Below are 22,951 nucleotides of genomic sequence, written 5' to 3'. Positions count from 1 at the left end.
CTGCCAGGAACTAATTTTCAAATCCCTTGGAAGCATAAAGCATTCTTGTATGTTGTAACAATCTGAGTGTTGGAGAGTTCTCGAGTCATGTCTAAAGAAGCTTTATGAGTTTGTATTTTATTTGGACAGATTGCTTAGCTTGCAGATTCTTCAATGTCACGGTAGGTGTGTTTTAAACTCTGCATAGAGAACGGCAATATTTTTCTGCATCGTGATGAGTTTGGGCAAGGATTCCTGAGATATAGCCTAATGATTAGAGATGCAATTTCAAATTCACCACAGCAGGACTTTTAATTTGGTTCAGTAAGTCACCTTAAAAGTAAGGTGTAATGTCATCAATAGTGATCATGATAGTTTTATTTAAAAGCCTGTCATGTATCCCAGTAAAAATCTGCAGTTCCTGCCCAGACCAGATTGTCTGGGAATCAGATCGACAGAAGTGTGGGTAATCTGGCAGAAATAGCCTTTCGAGCCACTTGATTCAGGAGAAAAATAAAGAAAAACATTAATTGCTGGTCTTCCATGAGGCACAATTATACCATAAATGAAGCTGGTAGAAAAATCTTTTGCTCCTTAATACTCAATTTCCTCAGCTCCTGTTGACTTAATCATTACAACAGATGAATGTTAATATATCCTGCCTTTAAAATTGACATTGGTGTACCCAAAAATAGCGTACGTTGCAGGTTTCTCTCTGTTGTCATGTTTTTTAACTAGCGTTTAATTGATGGCTATTGGAGTAACCCGTGTTTCTAGGTTTATATAGTTCTGTGTTGTCTCTTTGGAATTATTTAATTGTGCAAGATTTCCATTTCTGAAGATTGGGGTTCTTTGCATGTACAATTATGGGAAAGGACATGCCAGAAGGCATGTGTTCTTTCACTCCTTGAGGCATCATATTGAAATGTAGATGTGCTAAATTTGACTATTTAAGAAACTCTCTCCTTGGCAGCAAGATCGAAACTAGCTGAAGCTACTCAATTCTGCCATCTGCTGGGCAAAGCAGCATGATGCACAAAAAATATTCTGCTTCTGAATGCTGGTGTTGCAGGGAGAATATGGGGTGAACAGATATTCTGCCAGATTGGAGGTGGGGGAAACAATAAAGACTTTCAATGCCTTCTACCTTGTGGTTCAATTGAAAGGTAAACCAGAACGCAAATGGGTGCATTCTTGTTACCTCTTCTGCTTTGTGCTCGGATTCTGACTGCATTAGACTTTGTTGTTTAAAGGAAATGTTCGTGAGAGTGCAACAAATGTAGCAGTGTGAGGCACTGCCTGCTGTTCTGATGGATGGTGCATCCAGAAGAAGTGCTTTTCATAATTTGCATCTTAGAAAACAACACACTAACAGCAGGTTCTTTTCATTTCATCCGCAGAATGGTAATATCACAGAGTTGCTGCTTCGTGAAGGATTTGCTCGCTGTGTGGACTGGTCAATTGCAGTTTACACCCAAGGACCTGAAAAACTTCGAGCTGGTGAAAGGTAAATTGTTTGACTGTGAATTGTGAATCTGAAAATATTCTGTGGAAGGCAAAAGACTGTATTTGACAAACTGTTAAAAATCAGAATTTTTGCTTAGTGCAATTACTTTTATAGAACACTCTGATTAAATTTTGAGTGTACCATCAGAATCCCAAATGTATTTAAACTGGATACTTGATCAATTCTTTGTGAATTAGGATATAGAGTTATAGAGCTATACACCACAGAAGCAGGCTCTTCAGCCCAACTTGTTAGTACTGACCAAATTGCCTGGCTAAGCATTTTCCAATTCCCCGTACCTGGCCCGTTTCCCTGTGTGGAAAAGGTTAGTTTTCAGAATCGTTTTAAATCTGTTCCCTTTCGCCTAAAGCCTATGACCTCTTGTCTTAGATTCTCCTACCGTGGGGGAAGAGACTGTAGCTATTCACCTTATCTACGTTCCACATGATTTTATATACTTCTATAAGAGCCTCCCCTTATAGTTCAAAGCTTTCACCCCAAGTACCATGCTTGTTAATCATTTTTGTATCCGTTCTAGTTCAACGGTCCTATAGCAGGAAAACACAATTGTACACAGTACTCCAAATGTGGCCTAACCAACATCTAGTATATATTTGTAATATGACGTCTCAACTCCTGTACTCAATGCACAGCTAAATGGGTGAAAGCAGCTATATTTAGCTTGGAATTGTATGGTTGATTAAGCTTCATGCGGTCAACATAGATTTTTAGTAAGGGCCCTGTCCCACTTAGGCGACTACAGGCGACTAGGTTGTCGCCACATGGTCGATGGGGTGTTGCTTGTATGGTTGTGAGAAGTTTCCTCAACGCCCAAAGAGTCGTAGCGTCTTTCTGGTCTGCGCTGGATTTTCAACATGTTGAAACATTTTCGGAGACGGTCAGCGACATTGGGTTTGACGCCAATGAGCGTAGCTTGACTTCTCCTGACGTAGTTGTCGCCAGGTTAACGTAGGTTGTCGCCAGGTGACGTAGATTGTCGCCGCTGCTGACTTCGGTATTTTTTTTGTTGTTAATGTAATGATTCTATTTCAAATCTTTTGTCGATGGGGGTCCAATCGCCGTTTTTTCGGCGACCTGCTACGACTATGACAGTCACCTAAAAATAGCCTAAGGGGGACTGGCCCATGAGACTTTTGACATGGTCCTCCTATGTGGCGGGTGAGACTGCATCTGTGGAGAGAAGGAACAGGCGACGTTTCGGGTCGAGACCCTTCTTCAGACCAATGGGGGGGGGGAGAAAGGAAGAGGCGGAGACAGTAGGCTTGTGGGAGAGCTGGGAAGGGGGAGGGGAAGGAGAGAGAAAGCAAGGACAATCTGAAATTGGAGAAGTCAATGTTCATATTGCTGGGGTGTAAACTACCGAAGCAAAATATGAGGTGCTGTTCCTCCAATTTCCAATTTCCGCTAGGCCTCACTCTGGCAATGGAGGAGGCCCAGGGCAGAAAGGCCGGATTCGGAATAGGAGGGGGAGTTGAAATGCTGGGCCACCGGGAGATCAGGTTGGTTAGTGCAAACTGACAGGAGGTGTTGTGCGAAGCGATCGTCAAGCCTGCGCTTGGGGTCTCGCTGATGTAGAGAAGTTGACACCTGGAACAGCGGATGTAGTAGATGAGGTTGAAGGAGGTGCAGGTGAACCTCTGCCTCACCTGGAAGACTGCTTGGGTCCTTGGATGGAGTGGAGGGGGGAGGTAAAACAGCAAGTGTAGCATTTCCTCCGGTTGCAAGGGAAAGTACCGTTCACCGGGGAGCGGGTGGTTTGAGTGGGAATAGACAAATTGGCCAGGGAGTTACAGAAGGAGCCGTCTCTGCGGAAAGCAGAAAGGGGAGATGGGAAGTGTTCAAAAGGGAACTGCAGATGCTGGCCCCGAGGGCTCCTCCTCCTCCCTTTTTCCTTCTTTCTTTCCCCACCCCCCATCAGTCTGAAGAAGGGTTTCGGCCCGAAACGTCGCCTATTTCCTTCGCTCCATAGATGCTGCTGCACCCGCTGAGTTTCCCCAGCAATTTTGTGTACCTTAGGGGAGATGGGAAGATGTGGCCAGTGGTGGGATCCCGTTGGAGGTTGGAAAAATGTTGTACGAGATGGCTGATATGGTGGAAGGTGAGGACAAGGGGGACTCTGTCCTTGTTACGAGTTGGGGGATGGGGAATAAGAGCGGAGCCGCGGGATATAGAGGAGACCCTAGTGAGAGCCTCATCTATAAAAGAAGAGGGGAACCCCTGTTCCCTAAAGAATGAGGACATAGCTGATGCCCTGGTCTGGAACCCAGAGGAAGGTAGTGAACTGTAACGTATTGCCTAAAATGGTGGTAGAGGCAGAAGCACTCATTACATTTTGAATCTTTCCATGCATGCTTGATGAACAATGACCTACAGTGAAAGTGTGGAGTGCTGGATGGTGGCATTAGCTGGCATCTCTCTTTTGACTGCTGTGGATGTGTTAGGATGAATGGTATATTTTCATCGTTTCAAATTTTGAAGTATAAATGTGCCTTTTGTTGCCAGTGGGCACAGTTTGATTACTGCTTTCGCAGTCTAAATGATTTATCAACCTATCAGCAGAAAACCATGTTATAATTTGATCATAGTGGGAAACATGTATGATTGTATATTGAGTAAAACAGAGGTCAATATCTGTTGTGCTTTCTGCTTTTCCCAATGAATCTTGAATACCTGTCACTTCAGTTTGTGCTAACTGTCTGTCTCCTACTTGCTGTTGGGCTTTTCCTTGGTGTCCAGTGCTCATGCATTCAATGTAAGTAACAAGAAGCAATTGAATCAGTTGCCAGGTGGGCAATGAACCTGTCTCCTGAGTTATATTGCAAGAATTGCCACAGGAGGTGGTGGAAAGAGAAATTGGGAATCTCTTTAAATTGTTGCCCATAATTCATTCCCATAATTTCTGAATAAGTAATGTCATATGATGTTTAATTCCTCTCCCCCTACCTTCCCATCAATCTTCAGATTTTTCACTTTGGAAGCAACTATGTCAAATCTCCTGTGATTGCCAGTGTGGGAGGAAGTGTTCGCTGAATGAGTGGGAAGTGTTGATGTTATGTTACGTATGTGTAAGGGGACAAGTAATGTTGTTTGAGATTGTCTCGGCACCTTAAATTCGGAAATCAGTTCCTGACTCATTTTCCGTGCAACTGGAGTAAGTTTTAAATTTTATGCTGTTGTTTTCAGATGAGCTTTGCATTGATGTGATGTGCATTGGATCCAGTCAAAACTCTTGCAGGATCAAAGGCTATGTTGTAAAATCAGTTTGTTTAAGAAGGAACTGCAGATGCTGGAAAATCGAAGGTAGCAAAAATGCTGGAGAAACTCAGCGGGTGAGGCAGCATCTATGGAGCAAAGGAAATAGGCAACGTTTCGGGTCGAAACCCTTCTTCAGACCCGAAACGTTGCCTATTTCCTTTGCTCCATAGATGCTGCCTCACCCGCTGGGTTTCTCCACCATATTTGTCTACCGTGGTAAAATCAGTGCTGGGAATGCTTGGGTCAGGAAGTGTCTGAGTGAACCTGATGACCTTTCATCAGAATTGGGCAATGGCAAATACATTAAAAACTGGGAAGAGAGAAGTGTATATGAGGTTAAAGGTTGGAGTGAGTAAGAAATTGAATGCAACACAAAAGAGGGTGACAATGAGACATGCAGATTTGTTGGGGGAGGTATATATATGAGAAGTAGAATAGTATAATTTCAAAAGGATATATTGGTGTGAAATTCTGAAATAAGAACAACAAATTAGGGACGAATCTTAATCTGCTTTCAATAATTTCAGATAAAGTCCTGCATTGAAGGTGAAGTATTGCTCGAAGGATTCAGCTTTTTTTCAAAAACAGGGCAGATTAGAATGAGAACAGGAGAATTTAAGTGGACAGATCCCTCTTGTGGGCAAAGCCGGATTTGCAAAATGGTCACTTGTTTTGTATTCTGTCTCCTTGGCGTAGAGAAGACCACATTGTACATTGTAAATATTTTATATGGTCTTGAAAGTATGTGTAAATCAATACTTCACATTTGTGGGACGGAAGGGTCTAAAAGATTGAGAATTGTAACTCATGGTTTAAATGAAAAGTTCCTTGGTAGGAAGAATGAGTATTCCTGGAGATACCAATCGTCATTGAAAGATACTGGATCTATTCCTTTCAGGAAGGGGAAATTGCTTTTAACCAATTTATAGGAGTTTGTTGATGTATTGAGCAATATCAAGAAAAGTGGAATCGATTAATGAACTATTTGTATTGCCAGAGGACATTCTATAGCATACTACATAGAAGGTTGCTGCATGAATTAAAGCCTCAAGAAAAGGAAGGATTTTCATGTTGGCTTCATGTAACTACAGTAAAACTCAGTTAATTCAGTATCCTTGTGCCTTTGGTGCTAGATAACAGACTTTTCAGAGTATTAAATGTCATATTTATTGGCACAATATTAATTCACTTTCATATAAAGATGTTTCACAGCAACTATTCAGTGAAGCTGGTAAGTTTGAAGGGGGCGAGGGAAGCAGACGGGATGGGTTTTGAAGGAATGCGGCCAACAGGAGCAGGTGGATTTAAAGTGAGTGCGGGATGTGGAGCTTTCGCTAATGGATGGGGAGCATGGGAACTGGAGCCACGGCGAATATAAATTGCAATCATCAGCTGATGGTGAACCACCAGGATATTTGTTGAATGGAGAAAGACTACAGAAGGCTGCTATATCGAGGGATTATGGGTGTCCTTGTAAATAAACTGTAAAGTTTGCATGGTGGCAAGGTAAATGAAATGTTGGTCTTTATGATAAAGGAGTAAAGAATGAAAGAGGTGCCTTGCTTTATCTGTACAGGGTGTTGACCGGACCTGTGCAGTTGTGATTTCTTTATTTGAGCAAGAACCTACTGGCATTTGAAGGATTTGAAAGATTCCCCAAGTTGATTCCTGAGATTAAGGGCTTGTTTTATGTGGAAATGTTGAGCCTTTACTCCTTGCAATATAAAAAGATGAGAGGTGATTTTCTTGAAACATACACGTTTATGAGGGAGTTTGAGAGCCTGAGGGCTCTATCTCTTCCCTTGCCCAACAACGATCTAGAACTAGAGGCATAGTTTAGCAATGCCCATTTAAGATGAGAGCATTTTTTTTCTGTGAATCTTCAGTCTATGGAATTCACTGCCAGGAAGAGAAGCGATTGAATCATTGAATATATTCAAGGCTGAGATGGATGTCTGGTCTATCGGGAAGTGTACACTTGTAGGAAACAGGCAGAAAGATGCAGCGGAGGCCAAAATCAGCTCAATCATACTCCTTTTCTTATTTCTCATGTCTGCATGTAATCAAGATAGCTCTAAGAAGATGGGAGCAGGCAATGGGGAGGGGGTGTTATTGAGAGCTGGTCAGACAAGTGAGGTAATAATTATTGGGTATCTTGATGTGCACAGAGAATGAAAAAACAGATCAGTAAAGGCAGCATAAATGAGGAATTGACATGCTTTTCTGAGCCAATTTGAATGTCCAAAAAACATGTATTGTACAAAGAGGAGGATTAACGATGGTAAAGGTGCCCCAAGGTAGCAGCAATAATAAAGTGATTGAATTTTGTGTGCAGGCTGGGGAGAAAAAAGTGCCGAATGATTTTAACTTGAAGGACAAATAAGAGAGCATGAAAGCAAAGTCAACTAAACTATTTGGGTAACTAAATTAACGGTTTGGTCACTTGACAGCAGGCACTTAAGGGGATCTTTCAGAGTAGATGCTTTCCAAAGATGAAGGAACGAACCTGCTATTTATGGTTAACCATAAAAGTATAAGAAATTATTAAATTTATAGAAAAAGTCATTTGGTGCAAGGATTGTAACAAATCAGAATATCAGACTGCTTATAAAACAAGGAAAAGAATGAGTAAAAGAACTATGATTAAAAAAATTGACAAGGGAACGAGGCCTAAATATTTAGATTTAGGTATATTATCGTCACATCTCAAAGTACAGTGAAAGGCTTTGTTTTGCATGCTATCCAAACCGATCAGATATACCACGCAATCAATTCAAACTCAAGTACAATAGAGCAAATGGGAAGATAAAGTGCTCAGGGATAGTGGAGTCAAGGGATATGGGGAGAAGGCAGGCACGGGTTATTGATAGGGGACGATCAGCCATGATCACAATGAATGGCTCGAAGGGCCGAATTGCCTCCTCCTGCACCTATTTTTCTATCAGTTCCATAGACGAAGTACAATGTCCTCAATGTGGTAGAGATGAATTGAACAGTACCCTAGCTAATGGCAACATTGTTCAGAAGCCTAATAATGGAGGGGAACAAACTGTTCCTGAGCCTGGTGGTGGAGGTTTTCAAGCTCTTTTACCTTCTATTGGACAGGAGCAGGGAGACGAGGGAATGACTGGAATCTAAAAACAGCGCTTCTATAAATGTTAAAAAATAAATATATGTTAGTAAAGTGAACATTCATCCTGCGGTAAGTTTGTTTGGAGAATTAATAAATGGAAAACCAATGAGGATACAAATAACCTTCCAGAAATACATTGCCCTCCATAATGTTTGGGCCAAAGGCCCATCATTTATTTATTTGCCTCTACTCCACAATTTGAGATTTGTAATAGAAAAAAAATCACATGTGGTTAAAGTGCACATTGTCAGATTTTATTAAAGGCCGTTTTTATACATTTTGTATGTCACCATGTAGAAATTACAGCTGTGTTGATACATGGTCCCCCCCCCCCCCCCCCCCCCCATTTCAGGGCTCTGTAATGTTTGGGAAACATGGCTTCACAGGTGTTTGTAAATGCGCAGGTGTGTTTAAATGCTTCCATAATGCAGGTATAAGAGAGCTCTCAGCACCTAGTCTTTCCTCCAGTCTTTCCATCACCTTTGGAAACTTTTATTGCTGTTTATCAACATGAGAACCAAAGTTATGCCAATGAAAGTCAAAGAAGCCATTATGGTACTGAGAAACAAGAATAAAACTGTTAGAGATATCAGCCAAGCCTTAGCCTTACCAAATTCAACTGTTTGGAACATCATTAAGAAGAAAGAGAGCACTGGTGAGCTTACTAATCGCAAAGGGACTGGCAGGCCAAGGAAGACCTCCACAGCTGATGACAGAAGAATTCTCTCTATAATAAAAAAAAAATCCCCAAACACATGTCCGACAGATCAGAAACACTCTTCAGGTGTGGATTTGTCAATGACCACTGTCCGCAGAAGACTTCATGAACAGAAATACAGAGGCCATACTGCAAGATGCAAACCACTGGTTAGCCGTAAAAATAGGATGATCAGGTTATAGCACTTAAAAGAGCAACCACTGTTGTGGAAAAAGGTATTGTGGACAGATGAGACGAACATTAACTTATATCAGTGATGGCAAGAGCAAAGTATGGAGGAGAGAAGGAACTGCCCAAGATCCCAAGCATACCACCTCATCTGTGACACGCGGTGGTGGGGGTGTTATGGCCTGGGCATGTATGGCTGCTGAAGGTACTGGCTCACTTATCTTCATTGATGATACAACTGCTGATGGTAGTAGCATAATGAATTCTGAAATGTATAGACACATCCTATCTGCTCAAGTTCAAACAAATACCTCAAAACTCATTGGCCGGCGGTTCATTCTACAGCATGACAATGATCCCAAACATACTGCAAAAGCAACAAAGGAGTTTTTCAAAGGTAAAAAATGGTAATTCACTCGATCTGAACCTAATTGAGCATGCCTTGTATATGCTGAAGAGAAAACTGAAGGGGACTAGGCCCCAAAACAAGCATGAGCTAAAGATGGCTGTAACACTGGCCTGGCAGAGCATCACGTGAGAAGACACCAGCAACTGGTGATGTCCATGAATTGTAGACTTCAAGCAGTTATTGCATGCAAAGAATATACAGCAAAATACTAAACATGACTACTTTAATTTACATGACATTGCTGTGTCCCAATTATTATGGTGCCCTGAAATGAGGGAACTATGTATAAACACTGCTGTAATTTCTACATGGTGAAACCAAAATATTAAAATGGCCTTTATTAAAATTTGACAATGTGCACTTTAACCATGTGTGATTTTTTTTCTATTACAAATCTCAAATTGTGGAGTACACAGGCATATAAATAAATGATGGGTCTTTGTCCCAAACATTATGGAGGGCACTGTAAATAAATTGTGGATTGGAAGGCAAGTCAGGAAAAATGATAATGACCAGGAAAACTGAACTTAATTATTGGTGCTATGGCTGATGAACTGCAAACACATGCGGATGGATTAAGGACTTTCTAACAGATCGCCCACAGACTGTCAGGATGGGGTCCCATTACTCCCCAGTCCTGACGCTCAGCACAGGAGCGCCACAGGGTTGTGTGCTGAGTCCCATCTTGTACACAATATACACTTATGACTGTATACCAACACACAGTACAAACAGGATCATTAAGTTTGCGGACGACACGACTGGTGGGACTGATAAACAACAACGACGAGTCTGCCTACAGGGATGAAGTCCAAAAACTGACTGTCTGGTGTACCAAAAACAACCTGGTACTCAATCCATCAAAGACAAAAGAGCTGGTCGTTGACTTCAGGAGGAAGAGGAGAGAGGAACCTGCTCCCTTATACATCAAAGGAGACATGGTGGAGAGAGTCACTGGCTTTAAGTTCCTGGGAATAAACATCTCCCAGGACCTCAAATGGCAAATGAACACCGTCACTCTCGTGAAGAAGTCACATCAGCGGCTGTATTTCCTGAGGTCTCTGCGGAGAGCAAACGTCTCACAGCCGCTGCTGTTGTCCTTCTACCGATGCGCCGTGGAGAGTATCCTCTCCTATGGAATCCTGGTGTGGTTTGCTAGCTGTACTGTGGCTGAGAGGAGGGCGTTGCAGGGAATTATAAAAACTGCGCAGAACATTACAAACGCCCAACCGCCCTCCTTGGATGACATATATAGGGCCCGATGCTTGCGCCAGGCCACAAATATCAAGCAGGACACATCCCACCCTGCCAACCACCTTTTTACTCTGCTATCCTCTGGGAGGCGATTCAGGACTCTGAAGGCTCGCACCGGTAGACTAAAAAATAGTTTCTACCCATGTGCGATAAAAGAGCTAAATTCCAACAGAGAATGCTGGGGAAGCAAAATGTAATTCCAAGAAATGCCGCCAAATTCTTTTAAATTCTTTTAAAATACCTATTTATATTTTACTAATAAGTGTACATATGTGTTAATGGTTGTCGTGTTTGTGTTTTTTTTTAACCGGAGGAGATGTAATGGAATTTCGTTGCACAGTATTGTGCAATGACAATAAACGTATTCATCATTCATTTTTCATTCATTCATGAGTCTCGAGGGTAGTATTCATGGGATCATTAGAAGTTTCCATTAGATTGGAGAATGTCAATCTTTTGGACAAATAGAGTCGTTGCGTGTTATCTGTTGCATTGTGCACTATTTCCAAATTTTTTTCTTGGAGAAAATTCGATCAATTATGTACTTCTGATCTTTAAAAATTCTCCACTACCTTATGTGTAGGAAAGAACTGCAGATGCTGGGTTAAATCGAAGGTAGACACAAAATGCTGTAGTACCTCAGCGGGACAGGCAGCATCTCTGGCAAGAAGGAATGGGTGATGTTTCGGGTCGAGACTCTTCTACAGACTGATTCTTCTTCACCCTTCTCCAGTACCTTATGTACCTTATGTTTTGCATCTGTTAACCTGAGGTCGGCTATGGTCCAATAGAGTGATGAATACTAATGTGATATTGTTACTAAAATTGTTCCAGTCCAACCAGAATGCTGGCGCCCTAACTAACATAGAAATTGTGGATGACTTTTATCTTGTACTTCCCATTTGAGTTTGCATTTGGAATTGTGGAATCCCTGTTGTGGCAGTTATAGACAGGAGTTCCAAAGCAATTAAAAATATAATTGGCAATGTTGTACCTATGGTCGTTTCTCCTTTTGACACATTGTCCCAGTGACTTTGTGATTGATCAGCTTTTTTCTAATGAGGCGATATACGAGTTGTTGTTGAAGTGCTTCATCAACTTGTCACATATGACAAGAGCAATGGCGTTTAAAATATACTTGAAGTAAAAATGTGTGCATTTCACTTTGCTACTTGAAGAGGCATGTTCCAAAAAAAATCTTGTTTTGAGATTCTCGATCTTGGAACTTTAATTCGGAAAATCATGTCAATATCGCCCATCGCTCAAAAGAGCAGTTGCATTTTCTTCCATGATAGTTCATTCCTATTCAATTTCAAAATCGGAGGAGAAGTAATTGAGCTTGGTGTTAAAGCAGTGTTCAGTTATCGGGTTTGTGGATTTCAAATTGGTGACTCTTTCATTGATCTCTATATCAATGAATCTGGAAGCAAGGCAGGAACCCTTTAACAAATCATCTTGATATAACAACCCCAATTATAATATAACAATGAGGAGCAGGAATGGTTGTGATTTAGACTACATTATGGGCAGAGCATGGGAAAGTATGGAATATTTTAGTGAAATTCTTACCTATATCTAAAGTTGGGCATTGGACTTATCTGATCTCTGGTTAACTGTTGTTTGGGAAAAGTGATGTATAGTCGCGTACTGAATGATCAGCACTTGTGTCAACTGGCTAATTCTGTTGCCAATTGTCTTGTTTTATAGCTCAAGATAAATCTTAAAATACTAAGAACATTCTCTTATGTTGACAGATCTGCCAAAGAACGAAAACTTCGGATCTGGAAAGATTATGTGGCTCCAACATCTAATGTGGACCAAAAGGATAAACATTTTGTGGCTAAGGTTGGTTCAAATTATCAATGGGCAGTACTTAAAATGTGCATTAGGGTTGTATATTTGTGCATTCAAGTGTATACAATTTGCTCATCTTGAAATGTCTATGTCAGCTCTCTTCACTGATATCGTGACTGGGGAACCAGACATGGAGAGCATGATTCTCAAGAATCAAGATTGTTTTATAGTCATATGTCCCAGAAAGAACAATGAAATTCCTTCTTGCTGCAGCACAACAGAATATGTAAACATAGTACACTGTAACCAATATAATAAACGCGAGAGAAAAAATGTTCAGTGTCCACACGCACGCACCACGCACCACACCCCGCACCACACACCCCACACCCTACACCACACACCCCACACCACACACTACACACACAACAAACAATAGTAGTTCAATAATAGTCTATTGTAGTTCAGAGCTTATTTGAGGTTGTAGTGTTTAATAGCCTGATGGCTGTAGGGAAGAAGCTGTTCCTGAACCTGGACGTTACAGTTTTCAGGCTCCTGTACCTTCTTCCCGATGGCAGGATTCTACGGAGATTATGCAGCCTGAAATTACCCCCCAAGATTTTGAGTGAGCTGGTATGCTATCATTACATGGCCTTTGGATGAGGATCAACAATTCGGTATATTGGAGATTACTGCTATGAGTCTGTTGTGTTCAGCTTTTAATTAAACATTTACTCAAGTTTTACTCTGTTACACCAAACTTTGTTACTATTCCACTTTTCTTTCTAGTTAGGAATCCTTTGTAACCTTGATCAAAATCAAAACGGGCTACTTAAAGATGGAAAGCAAAGCAGCTTTGAATCTGGCAGCTGCCAGAGCTACCTGCGAGTTGACAGGTGTGGTTCATTGTGTGGTTCATGTTAAATTCTTACATTAACCCAGGATCAGCTTCAGCTCATGGAGAGCATGGGCTCACCTGATGAAAGAGCTTGAGACTTAGTCTGTGCTTAAACGATACCCAGCCACAAGCAGTCAGAAATAAATGAGGTTTGAACACTGGCCTGCAAATTATATTATTTATTTAAGCCTGTGTAATAATGATCAATTTGTCTCTTTTTATGTCTTTCACATCCCTTTCAAGGGAGCACTTTACAGTTACCAAAAGTTTTTATTATAGTCACAATTGTAGCAAACTCCTACAAACATGCGATAATTACCCCATAATTTATTTATTAATGATATCGGTTGAAGGATGTATGAGCTGGTATGTGTGATAATTCTCCCACTATAAAATAGTAATGGACTGTTTCCAACTGAGCATGTAGGCGGGGTCTTGGTTTCTGTCTCAGACAGGCCAGGCACGATGACCACCTGTCTTTTTCCACAATATCTGAGTGATCTGTATCCAGTTACAATTCATGTTTAAAAATAATAGAGACAGCAGCATGTCATTTCATTTTCACATCATTATACAATATGAGAAAAAGGCACTATTATCCATCGTCTTTACCTTCAATCCCCAAACCCCTTCTTATTTCCATACAATCTATTTTCTCATGTGTCCACAACTCCACCTTAGATTCTCCTACTACTCTATATGTGGGGTAATTCTGAGTAATCAATTAACGTACTTGCATGAATTTGGAAAGAAAAGAGAAAATTGGAACACCAGGGCAGGTACTTGTACAGTCATAGGGAGAATGTAGAAATTCTGCATGCCACTGGGGATCAGGATTGAACAGTGATGAGTGGAATTGTAAGGCAGCAGCACCACCTGCAGTCCAAGCCATAGTTGACTGAACTAACAAGAACATAACGGCTGAGTAAGCTTGGATACCCAAAAACGATGACCCCTTGTGCTTGTTCCTCTATTCAGTACAATTGTGGCTTATCTTTTACCACCAGCGTGTCTCTTGCTTGCAACTACCTTATGTCCCTATATTCTGTATTTCCTTAACATCTAACAACATGTGTTGGTCAGTTTTTGGAAGTAATTCATGCACTCTGTCTCTCTTCTCTTTCTCTCTAAATTTCTTTATTCAGAGCTTGCAAATCTTTGGAAATCTCTAATCCCCGAGGCCTGAGATTGTGCTGAGTATATTCAAGATCAAATCAATTTCTTGTCCCCATTGTGTGAAAATGGTCAATTAAACATCAAGGTGGTTGGGGTAGTGGGGAGCAGGGTATATTTGGAGGGAGATGAATGGGAGTTTGAGCTAGGTGGTGTGAGCATTAGATAGCACAGAATTAACTCTTTGGTCCACAGTGTCCTTGCTGAGCATATAAAGTTCAACTAATCTCCTCTGCCTGCATCTGCTCTAAATCCCACCATTCCCAGTATATCTATGTACCCATCTAAAAGCCCCTTAAATGCCTCTATTGCATCTGCCTCCACCACCACAATTGGCAGCGTAGTACATGTATGAGCATAGAGAAACTTGCCCTGTGCATCTCCTTTCAACATTGCCCGTTTCCTCTTAAGACTATGCCCTCTGGTCATTGACAGGCATTTCCATCCTGGGAAAAGGGTGATGACTGTCTACCCGATCTAAGTTTAGCTTAGTTTAATTTAGAGATACAGCATGGAAACAGTGTGTGTCATAATTGTATATACTTCTATTATCTCCCCTCAGCCTCAGATACCCTAGAGAAAACAATGCAGGTTTGTCCAATCTCTTCTTACAGCTAATCCCCTATAATCGAAGAAGCGTTCTAGTCAAACTCTTCTCCTAAACCTCCACTTCCACCCTGCGCTACAGACTGTACTTGAAATGCCACCTAACCCTTTCAAGAGAGAGTTAGATTTAGCTCTTAGGGCTAAAGGAATCAAGGGATGGGGAAAAGGCAGGAGAGGGGTACTGATTTTAGATGATCAGCCATGACTTGAAGGGCCGAATGGCCTACTCCTGCACCTATATTTTTAATGTTTTCTATGTTTCTAATTAATTTGTAACATAACTTCCTGACTCTTATTCTCAGTGCCTTGACCCATGAAGGCAAGCATACATATGCCTTCAGAAGGGTCCCGACTTGAAATGTCACCTCTCCATGTTCTCCAGAGATGTTGCTTGACCCGCTGATATACTCCAGCACTTTGTGTCCTTGTATCTACCATAGATGGACCTAAAAATGTATCTGTATACCAATGACGTTAAGTGTCTTGACATTAACTGTGTACTTTCTCTTGCATTCAACCTCCCAAAGTGCTTCTCACATGCTTGGATTAAATTCCACCTGCTATAGTACTTTTCTGACATCGGATAAAACTGCTAAATCCCACTGTGTCCTTGATAGCCTTCCTCACTATTAGCAAATCAAACCATTTTGTTTCCATCTGCAAACTTACTAACCAACGCTTCTAAATATATCGGCAAACAACAAGATGCTGGTTTGGTTGTTTGGGAATGGAAGGGGAATAACAATTACGGCTGAGAGATGTGATCTCAATTTTTGTGGCTGGATCTGATTTTTAAAAGATGGGGAGAGGTTGTGTCATAGAAAATGGTGGGATTTATCTCTGTATTCCAAGCTACTGTTGGAATATAAATGACGTGGTTAGCTACATCTTGTGGTAAAGGCCTAAACTGCTAAATCAACCAAGACTTCAGGGAACTGATAGTGGATTGAACCAAGGAGCGCCGGTACAATGTAATGGTTTTCATGAGGAGCAGGTGGGTGGAGAGGAGACCACGGTTATGCCTCAACCATCAGGATCTTGAACCACACTGTACAACCCTAACCACAATGCTGCTTCAGCAATGATCCACTATGGACTGTGTTGCACTATGCATTTTGCGTTACACTATTATGGTCTGGTTGCCGAGTCTCACCGAGAAATTAGTGTATATTTGTGTCATTGCATTAATGGGCCTGTAAAGCAAGTAAGAATGTTATTGTTCTGTTCCTGTCATAGGAAACGAAAGCCATATGACAATTAAGCACTAAAGGTACACAAAATTGCTGGAGGAACTCAGCGGGTGCAGCAGCATCTATGGAGCGAAGGAAATAGGCGACGTTTCGGGCCGAAACCCTTCTTCAGAGACAATTAAGCACTCTTGACTCTTGCAGATCAAGAGCTGCAACATTTTTGTGGTCAGTGGAGGACCAAGCTAATATTAGATAGTTGAGATTTTGAAGATTCTGATGTAAATTGGAAGTGCTTTTTTCCATTACTGGACATGGAAAGAAATGAAAAAGTTGTGACAAAGCCATTTGTAAATGAAGTTTGAGGTGGTCAGGCTCTCTGCCAGCGCAGACAGCTTTCCTCATATTGGAGATACCATTATGGATTCTGAAGAGTTTGTTCTGCGAATTTGTCCTTTGTTTCTGACATTTGATATGTTGCAGCATTGGTGATATCATAGACAGGTCAAGAGAAAAAAAAAGGTGCACAAATCTGCGGGTTGTGCCAGGAATCGCATCAGGAGATTGCATTTTATTTTGGATTAAAATAGATCCATGGTATCACTCATTGCTGACACTAGAGGGTGTTGTTGAACTGAAGTTAACTGCAAGATGCTGTTATCTACTGCATATTTTAACAAATTGGATTGCAAAACTGAATTTAATCTAACCTCTCTTGAAAGGGAATAACTGCAGAGAAAATATACTCCATTTGCAGTTGCAGAAGCATGGAGGATCATATGGTCACTTCCTTTTTTACATGTTTTTGGCCATCAAATGATGTGAATTTATTAATTCCACTAACTCAGGAAATGGCCAACCACAAATTAATATCTGTAGATAATCAAAACTGCAGATGCTGGAATCTTTAGCAAAAAGAAAACAAACACTGGAGGAACTCAGTGGTCAGGCAGCATCTGGAGGGAATGGAGAGATGATGTTTCGGATCTGAATGTAGAAATGTCCCAACCCAAAACATTTGTTTTCCTACACAGATGCTGCCTGACTCACTGAGTTCCACCAGCCTTTTGGTTGTTGCTCAGTAGTATCTAGAGTCAGTCTGAAGAAGGGTCTCGACCCGAAACGTCACCCATTCCTTCTCTCCAGCGATGCTGCCTGTCCCGCTGAGTTACTCCAGCATTTTGTGTCTAGAGTTGGTCTGTTGACCACTTAGCTGATGCATGGGTACAACAAGACAGTGGCCTTTAAATAATGTACTCTTAAGAGTTCATCTTTCAACCCTTTTCCGAAGATGCTTGTTGTTGTAATATTTTGCTTTGTGTCTTTTTTTGTTGAGATGCTGGATTGTGTGATTGGGAAACCATCATTTGAACTCGATCTTGTTCATAAAACGTAGAATAATACAGCACAGGAATGCGCCCTTTGGCCTACAGTGTCCGTACAGAGCATGATCCCAAGTTAAACTCCCACGAGATTTATATTCCTCCCATTCACTGCATGTGCATGTGCCCATGTAATAGCCTCTTGAACGCCACTATTGCATCTGCTTCCACCGCCATCCCTGGTAGTGTGTTCCAGGCACTTGACACTGGAACAACAACCTGCAGTGTACATCTCCTTTAAACTTACCCCCACTGATCTCAAAGCTATGCCCTCTGACATCTCTACCCTGGAAGATAAAGCTGCAAACTGTCTCCTGTATCTATGCTTCTCATTATTTTATATACCATATTTCCCGGTAATGAAGACGCACCTGCGTCAAAGATGCACCCCCAATTTAAGTTCATAAATTTTGAAAAAAGGATGGCGGGATAGGATCAAGGGTTTGGTTTAGTCCAGGGGTCGGCAATCTCGCCTCCATGCCCCGGGACTGGCTGCAGTTTCCAGATGCCTCGCGTCCCCGGGACCAGCTTCAGATCCCAGATCCCTCGCTTCCCCGGGACTAGCTGCAGTTTCCAGGTCGCCTGCGAGCCCCGGGACTGACTGTAGCGCCCAGGTCGGCTCACTTGCCCCAGGCCTGGCTGTGACACCCAGGTCGGCTGCGAGCCCCGCAAATGGCTGCAGTTCCCAGGCCGGCTAACTTGCCCCAGGACTAGCTGCAGTTCCCAGGTGGCTTGCCCCGGGACTGGCTGTACCGCCCAGGTGGCCTGCCCCGGGACTAGTAGAAAGAGAGAGCAAGAGCGAGCCCGGGACGGAAGAGCCAGCCTTCCGCCCAGTAGCTACCCACCAACCACCACCTCCACCGGTTGCGCCTGTGCTGAAGGACACCGTGGCTGGCTGGCGGGCTGGCAGAAGGCCCTGATGCGGCGTCCACTCGCAGCCACCCGAGCTACTTCCCTTCCCGGCCACAATGCGGTGGCTCTGCGTCCAGAGCGCCGCAGCAGCAGTGAGTGAGTTGCTGGCATGATCCCCAACCCCCTTCTTCTCAACGCTCCTGCCTGTGCTGACCCGGGCCAGACTCCCCACACCCACACGCCGTGAAAGGAACTCCTTCCCCTGCGGCGCTGTCCTTTTGCAGCCACTTCCCACTTTACAGCCGCTTCCCATCAGCTGCCAGCAATGAGGGATAGACTTGGTTATCCTCCGAGGTGTACCAGGGCCCTATCCCTAAACTCTACCTCCATTACATCGACGACTGCATTGGTGCTACCTCCTGCAGCCACACACAACTGACCGACTTCATCCATTTCACCACTAACTTCCATCCGGCACTCAAATATACCTGGACCATTTCTGACATTTCCCTACCATTTCTAGATCTCACTATCTACATCGCAGGTGATAGACTACGGACCGACATCCACTATAAACCCACTGACTCCCATGGCTATCTGGACTACACTTCTTCCCACCCTGTTTCCTGTAAGGACTCCATCCCCTACTACAATTGCTCCATCTACGCCGCATCTGCACCCAGGATGAGGTGTTCCTCATTCTTCAGGGAACGGGGGTTCCCCTCGTCTACTTATATGATGCTCTCACCAGGGTCTCTTCTATAGCCTGTAACTCTGCTCTCACTCCCCATCCCCCCCCACTCGTAACAAGGGCAGAGTCCCCCTTGTCCTCACCTTCCACCCTTCCAGCCGTCACATACAACAAATAATCCTCCGACATTTTCGCCACCTCCAACGGGATCCCACCACCGGCCACATCTTCCCATCTCCTCCCCTGTCTGCTTTCCGCAGAGACCACTCCCTCCGTAACTCCCTTGTCAATTCGTCCCTTCCCACCCAAACCATCCCCTCTCTTGGCACTTTCCCTTGCAACCGCAGGAAATGCTACACTTGTCGTTTTACCTCCCCCCCCCTGACTCCATTCAAGGACCCAAGCAGTCTTTCCAGGCGAAGCAGAGGTTCAACTGCACCTCCTCCAACCTCATCTATTGCATCCGCTGCTCTACATCGGTGAGACCAAGCGTAGGCTTGGCGATCGCTTCGCCCAACACCTCCGCTCGGTTCGCATTAACCTACCTGATCTCCCGGTGGCTCAGCACTTCAACTCCCCATCCCATTCCGAATCCGACCTTTCTCTCCTGGGCCTCCTCCAAGGCCAGAGTGAGGACCACTGTAAATTGGAGGAGCAGCACCTCATATTTCGCTTGGGCAGTTTACACCCCAGCGGTATGAACATTGACTTCTTTAATTTCAGGTAGTCCCTGCTTTCCCCTCCCCTTCTCAACTCTCCCTCAGCCCACTGTTTTCACCTCTTCCTTTCTTCTTCCCCCCCCCCCCCCCCCCCCCCCTCACATCAGTCTGAAGAAGGATCTCGACCTGAAACGTTACCTATTTCCTTCGCTCCATAGATGCTGCGTCACACGCTGAGTTTCTCCAGCATTTTTGTCTACCGCAGTACAGCAACTTCGTTCTTGATGTTGCTGTACTGAGGGATAGCCAAGTCTATCTTTCTTGGCTAACAACCTAACCTTCGGCCTGCAAGACGCAGGTAAATTTTCGTGCCTTATTTTTGGCTAAAAAATAGCGTCTTCATTGCCGGGAAATGCGGCACTTCTATTTAAAACAGTCCAAGTTTTGTCCAATCCCTTCTAATAACTGATACCCTTGAAGCAGGACCCTGATCAACCTTTCCTGCACACTCTCCAAATGCTCTACATCCTTCCTGTAGTGGGGTGACCGGACTCCACTTAATACTCTAACTATGGCCTAACCACAGTTTTATAAATCTGCAACATGACCGTGACTCTTTCACTCAACACTCTAAAGAGTTTTGCCATTAACTATATATTTTCTCCTTATAATAGACCTCGCAAAGTGCAACACCTCACGTATACTTGCAGTGAAATGGAAGCATGCATACAAGGGTCACTCGGAAGCATTTAGAATTGGAATTACTAGCTATTTTCATCTTCCTAGCTCACTTTTGAGGTTAATTGTGTAGGAACAAATTGGAGATGTTGGTTTACACCAAAGATAGACACAAAATGCTGGAGTAATTCAGCGGGACAGACAGCATCTCTGGAGTGAAGGAATGGGGACAGCTGATGTTTGATTGGGACTTTGCTAATGCTGCATTAGTATTAATCAGAGAGTTGGGTAAATGCCTAATCCAGCGCAACTAATGATTTAGGGGAATGTAGATACAGAATGTAGAACTGCAGATTCTGGAAATCTTACATAAGCATATAACATGCTAGAAGTTTTTACTAGGTTAGGCAGCATCTCTAAAGAGAAACAGGTTATCAATATTGGTATTCTCAGCTGATTGTGGCCATCTGTACCTCCAGAGCATTGTGTGTTCCCGTCAACTCATTTTCTCTTTCCACATGTTGCCTGATCTGCTGAGTGTTTCTGCAATTTCTGATATTTGTGCTTCTGTATCTTGCATGCATGACCCATTAATCTGACTTTCTTTCAAAATAAAGTCTGTCCAAATAGACCAGATTAATTCTTTTATTTCAATTCTTTTTGGTCTGTCGTTTGGTGTCAAAAGATGTCCTTTTGTGATAACTGAAACCACATAAAATTTCCCATTCTGAAGATGGGTTCTGACCCGATACGTTACCTATCTATATTCCCCAGAAGTGCTGCCTGACCTGCTGAGATGCTCCAGCACTTTGACTTTTTTTTAAATTACGCATCAGGTGACCATCCTGACTGCTTCCAGGGTTTCGCATGCTTATTTTGGATGTTGCAAATAAATGTTGTTTTGTTTTTTTGCTAGGTTTTTTTGCAAGGTTTTTTTTGAACCTTGTGATTTATTTTCTAGAAATCTAAATCTCTTAGCTCTTATGTGGTGGCTTGTCACATTCATGACTCTTTATTTCTAATCATCAAAAGCCAAAACCCTTTGCCCATTCCATCTAGATGAATGTGATAACTGGATGAAAAAGATGGATCTTAAATACCCACACAGATCTGAGTATCATAAAATTGCAAGCATTTTTTTTCAATTCTTTCCTGTTCAATTGCGTTGGGGGAACGGGTTGCGTTGGGGGACCAGGCCTCCCGTCTGACAGGGACCCCCCCACTTAGTCTAGTATTTTTTTAAAAAGCAATAGGCACAACTTAAATTCCGCCAATAATCATGGTGCGCCAATCTCCATCAGTAGTTACAGGCTATTTTTGTGATTGTAGCTAATTCCTTAAACAGCCCAATGTCTGCCTATCAATTTCCTGGCCTCCATCATAAAATATAAACTTTTCTTTAAAACCCGGGTATGCTATTTCAGTCAAACAATGTTATCATCTTTGATATACTTGAAATATTTAAATAGATTGGCCATATTTATCTAATACAGTTTAGTTTAGAGATACAGTGCGGAAACAGGCTCTTCGGCCCAACAAGTCCGTGTCGACAAGTGAACCCCACACACTATCCTACACAAACGAGGGACAATTTACAATTATACCAAGCCAATTAGCCAACAGACCTGTACGTCTTGGGATTGTGGGGAAAATCGGAGGTCCTGGAGAAAACCCGCGCTGGTCACGGGGAGAAAGTACAACCTTCATACCGACAAGCACCCGTTGTCACGATCAAACCCGGGTCTCTGACGCTTTAAGGCAGCAACTCTACTGCTGCGCTACAGTGCCACCACCTTCGTTTTGCCCATCCTGACTACAAATGTTTTGAGTGTTACTGCCAAGGTAATTCTGGAGATTTCTGACTTCCCTTGATTTTCATGTAATCAAATAAGTTTGTTATTTCCTAAATCTGAGGTGGTCTTTGGAATATAGACATTAAAAAATCCTCATTCCTCCTGCATCATCTATGTGACTTTTTCAAAGCCCAAGTAAAGCCCAAGTAAAGCCCAAGTGGCTATGTGTGAATCTGCTAATACTTTTGAGCCCCTCCTTGAGTGAATACCTAATGACTTAGCAGTCTGATAAGCTGTGAGACTCATAATTGGATTTCATTTTGACACTAGGAACATGGGAATCGGTTGTTGGTGGTATTATGTGTAATTTGAGTCAAGTACCGGAATAAATATTAAATTCTGAGATGGCTTTTCACACATATTGGTATCTAATTGACAGACTACTACCAGCATTTTCTGTTTATTTTTTAGGTCTCCCAACACCTACTGTATTTTTCACGTGGAATATTTTGTTCCTATTTTGTTTCGAAACTTTTATGCTTTTATTACCAACCGTTTATCACCAAGTCTTTCAGCTATCCCGCCCTTGAGTGCTGGATGGATTGTGTTGCATGAGAGGATAATAAAAATGCCTCATTACACAGGCATTATCATTTAAGTCTGGAAAAGTCCTGAAACACATTTGTGAATATTTAGGGCGATAAACAAATGATCCCAAATGCACCATGGTACCGCACCGATCTTAGCATTCAGTTTCTTCAGTTGAAATAACGAATACAATGTTGTCTTGAATT

At 42.6% G+C, this 22,951-nt stretch overlaps 1 protein-coding gene across 1 annotated transcript in view; it reads left to right on the top strand.

Moving 5' to 3' along the window:
* Positions 1–22,951, top strand: part of snd1 (staphylococcal nuclease and tudor domain containing 1) — a 778,779-nt gene that overhangs the window by 35,908 nt on the left and 719,920 nt on the right. The window contains exons 8-9 of the mRNA XM_033040015.1: positions 1,380–1,486; positions 12,199–12,289. Coding sequence (XP_032895906.1) covers positions 1,380–1,486; positions 12,199–12,289 — 198 coding nt within the window. The remainder of the gene's footprint in view (positions 1–1,379; positions 1,487–12,198; positions 12,290–22,951) is intronic.

Source organism: Amblyraja radiata, chromosome 21 (genome assembly GCF_010909765.2).
Source record: "Amblyraja radiata isolate CabotCenter1 chromosome 21, sAmbRad1.1.pri, whole genome shotgun sequence".
Classification (NCBI taxonomy): domain Eukaryota; kingdom Metazoa; phylum Chordata; class Chondrichthyes; order Rajiformes; family Rajidae; genus Amblyraja; species Amblyraja radiata.
This window is presented reverse-complemented; position numbering and strand designations above follow the sequence as displayed.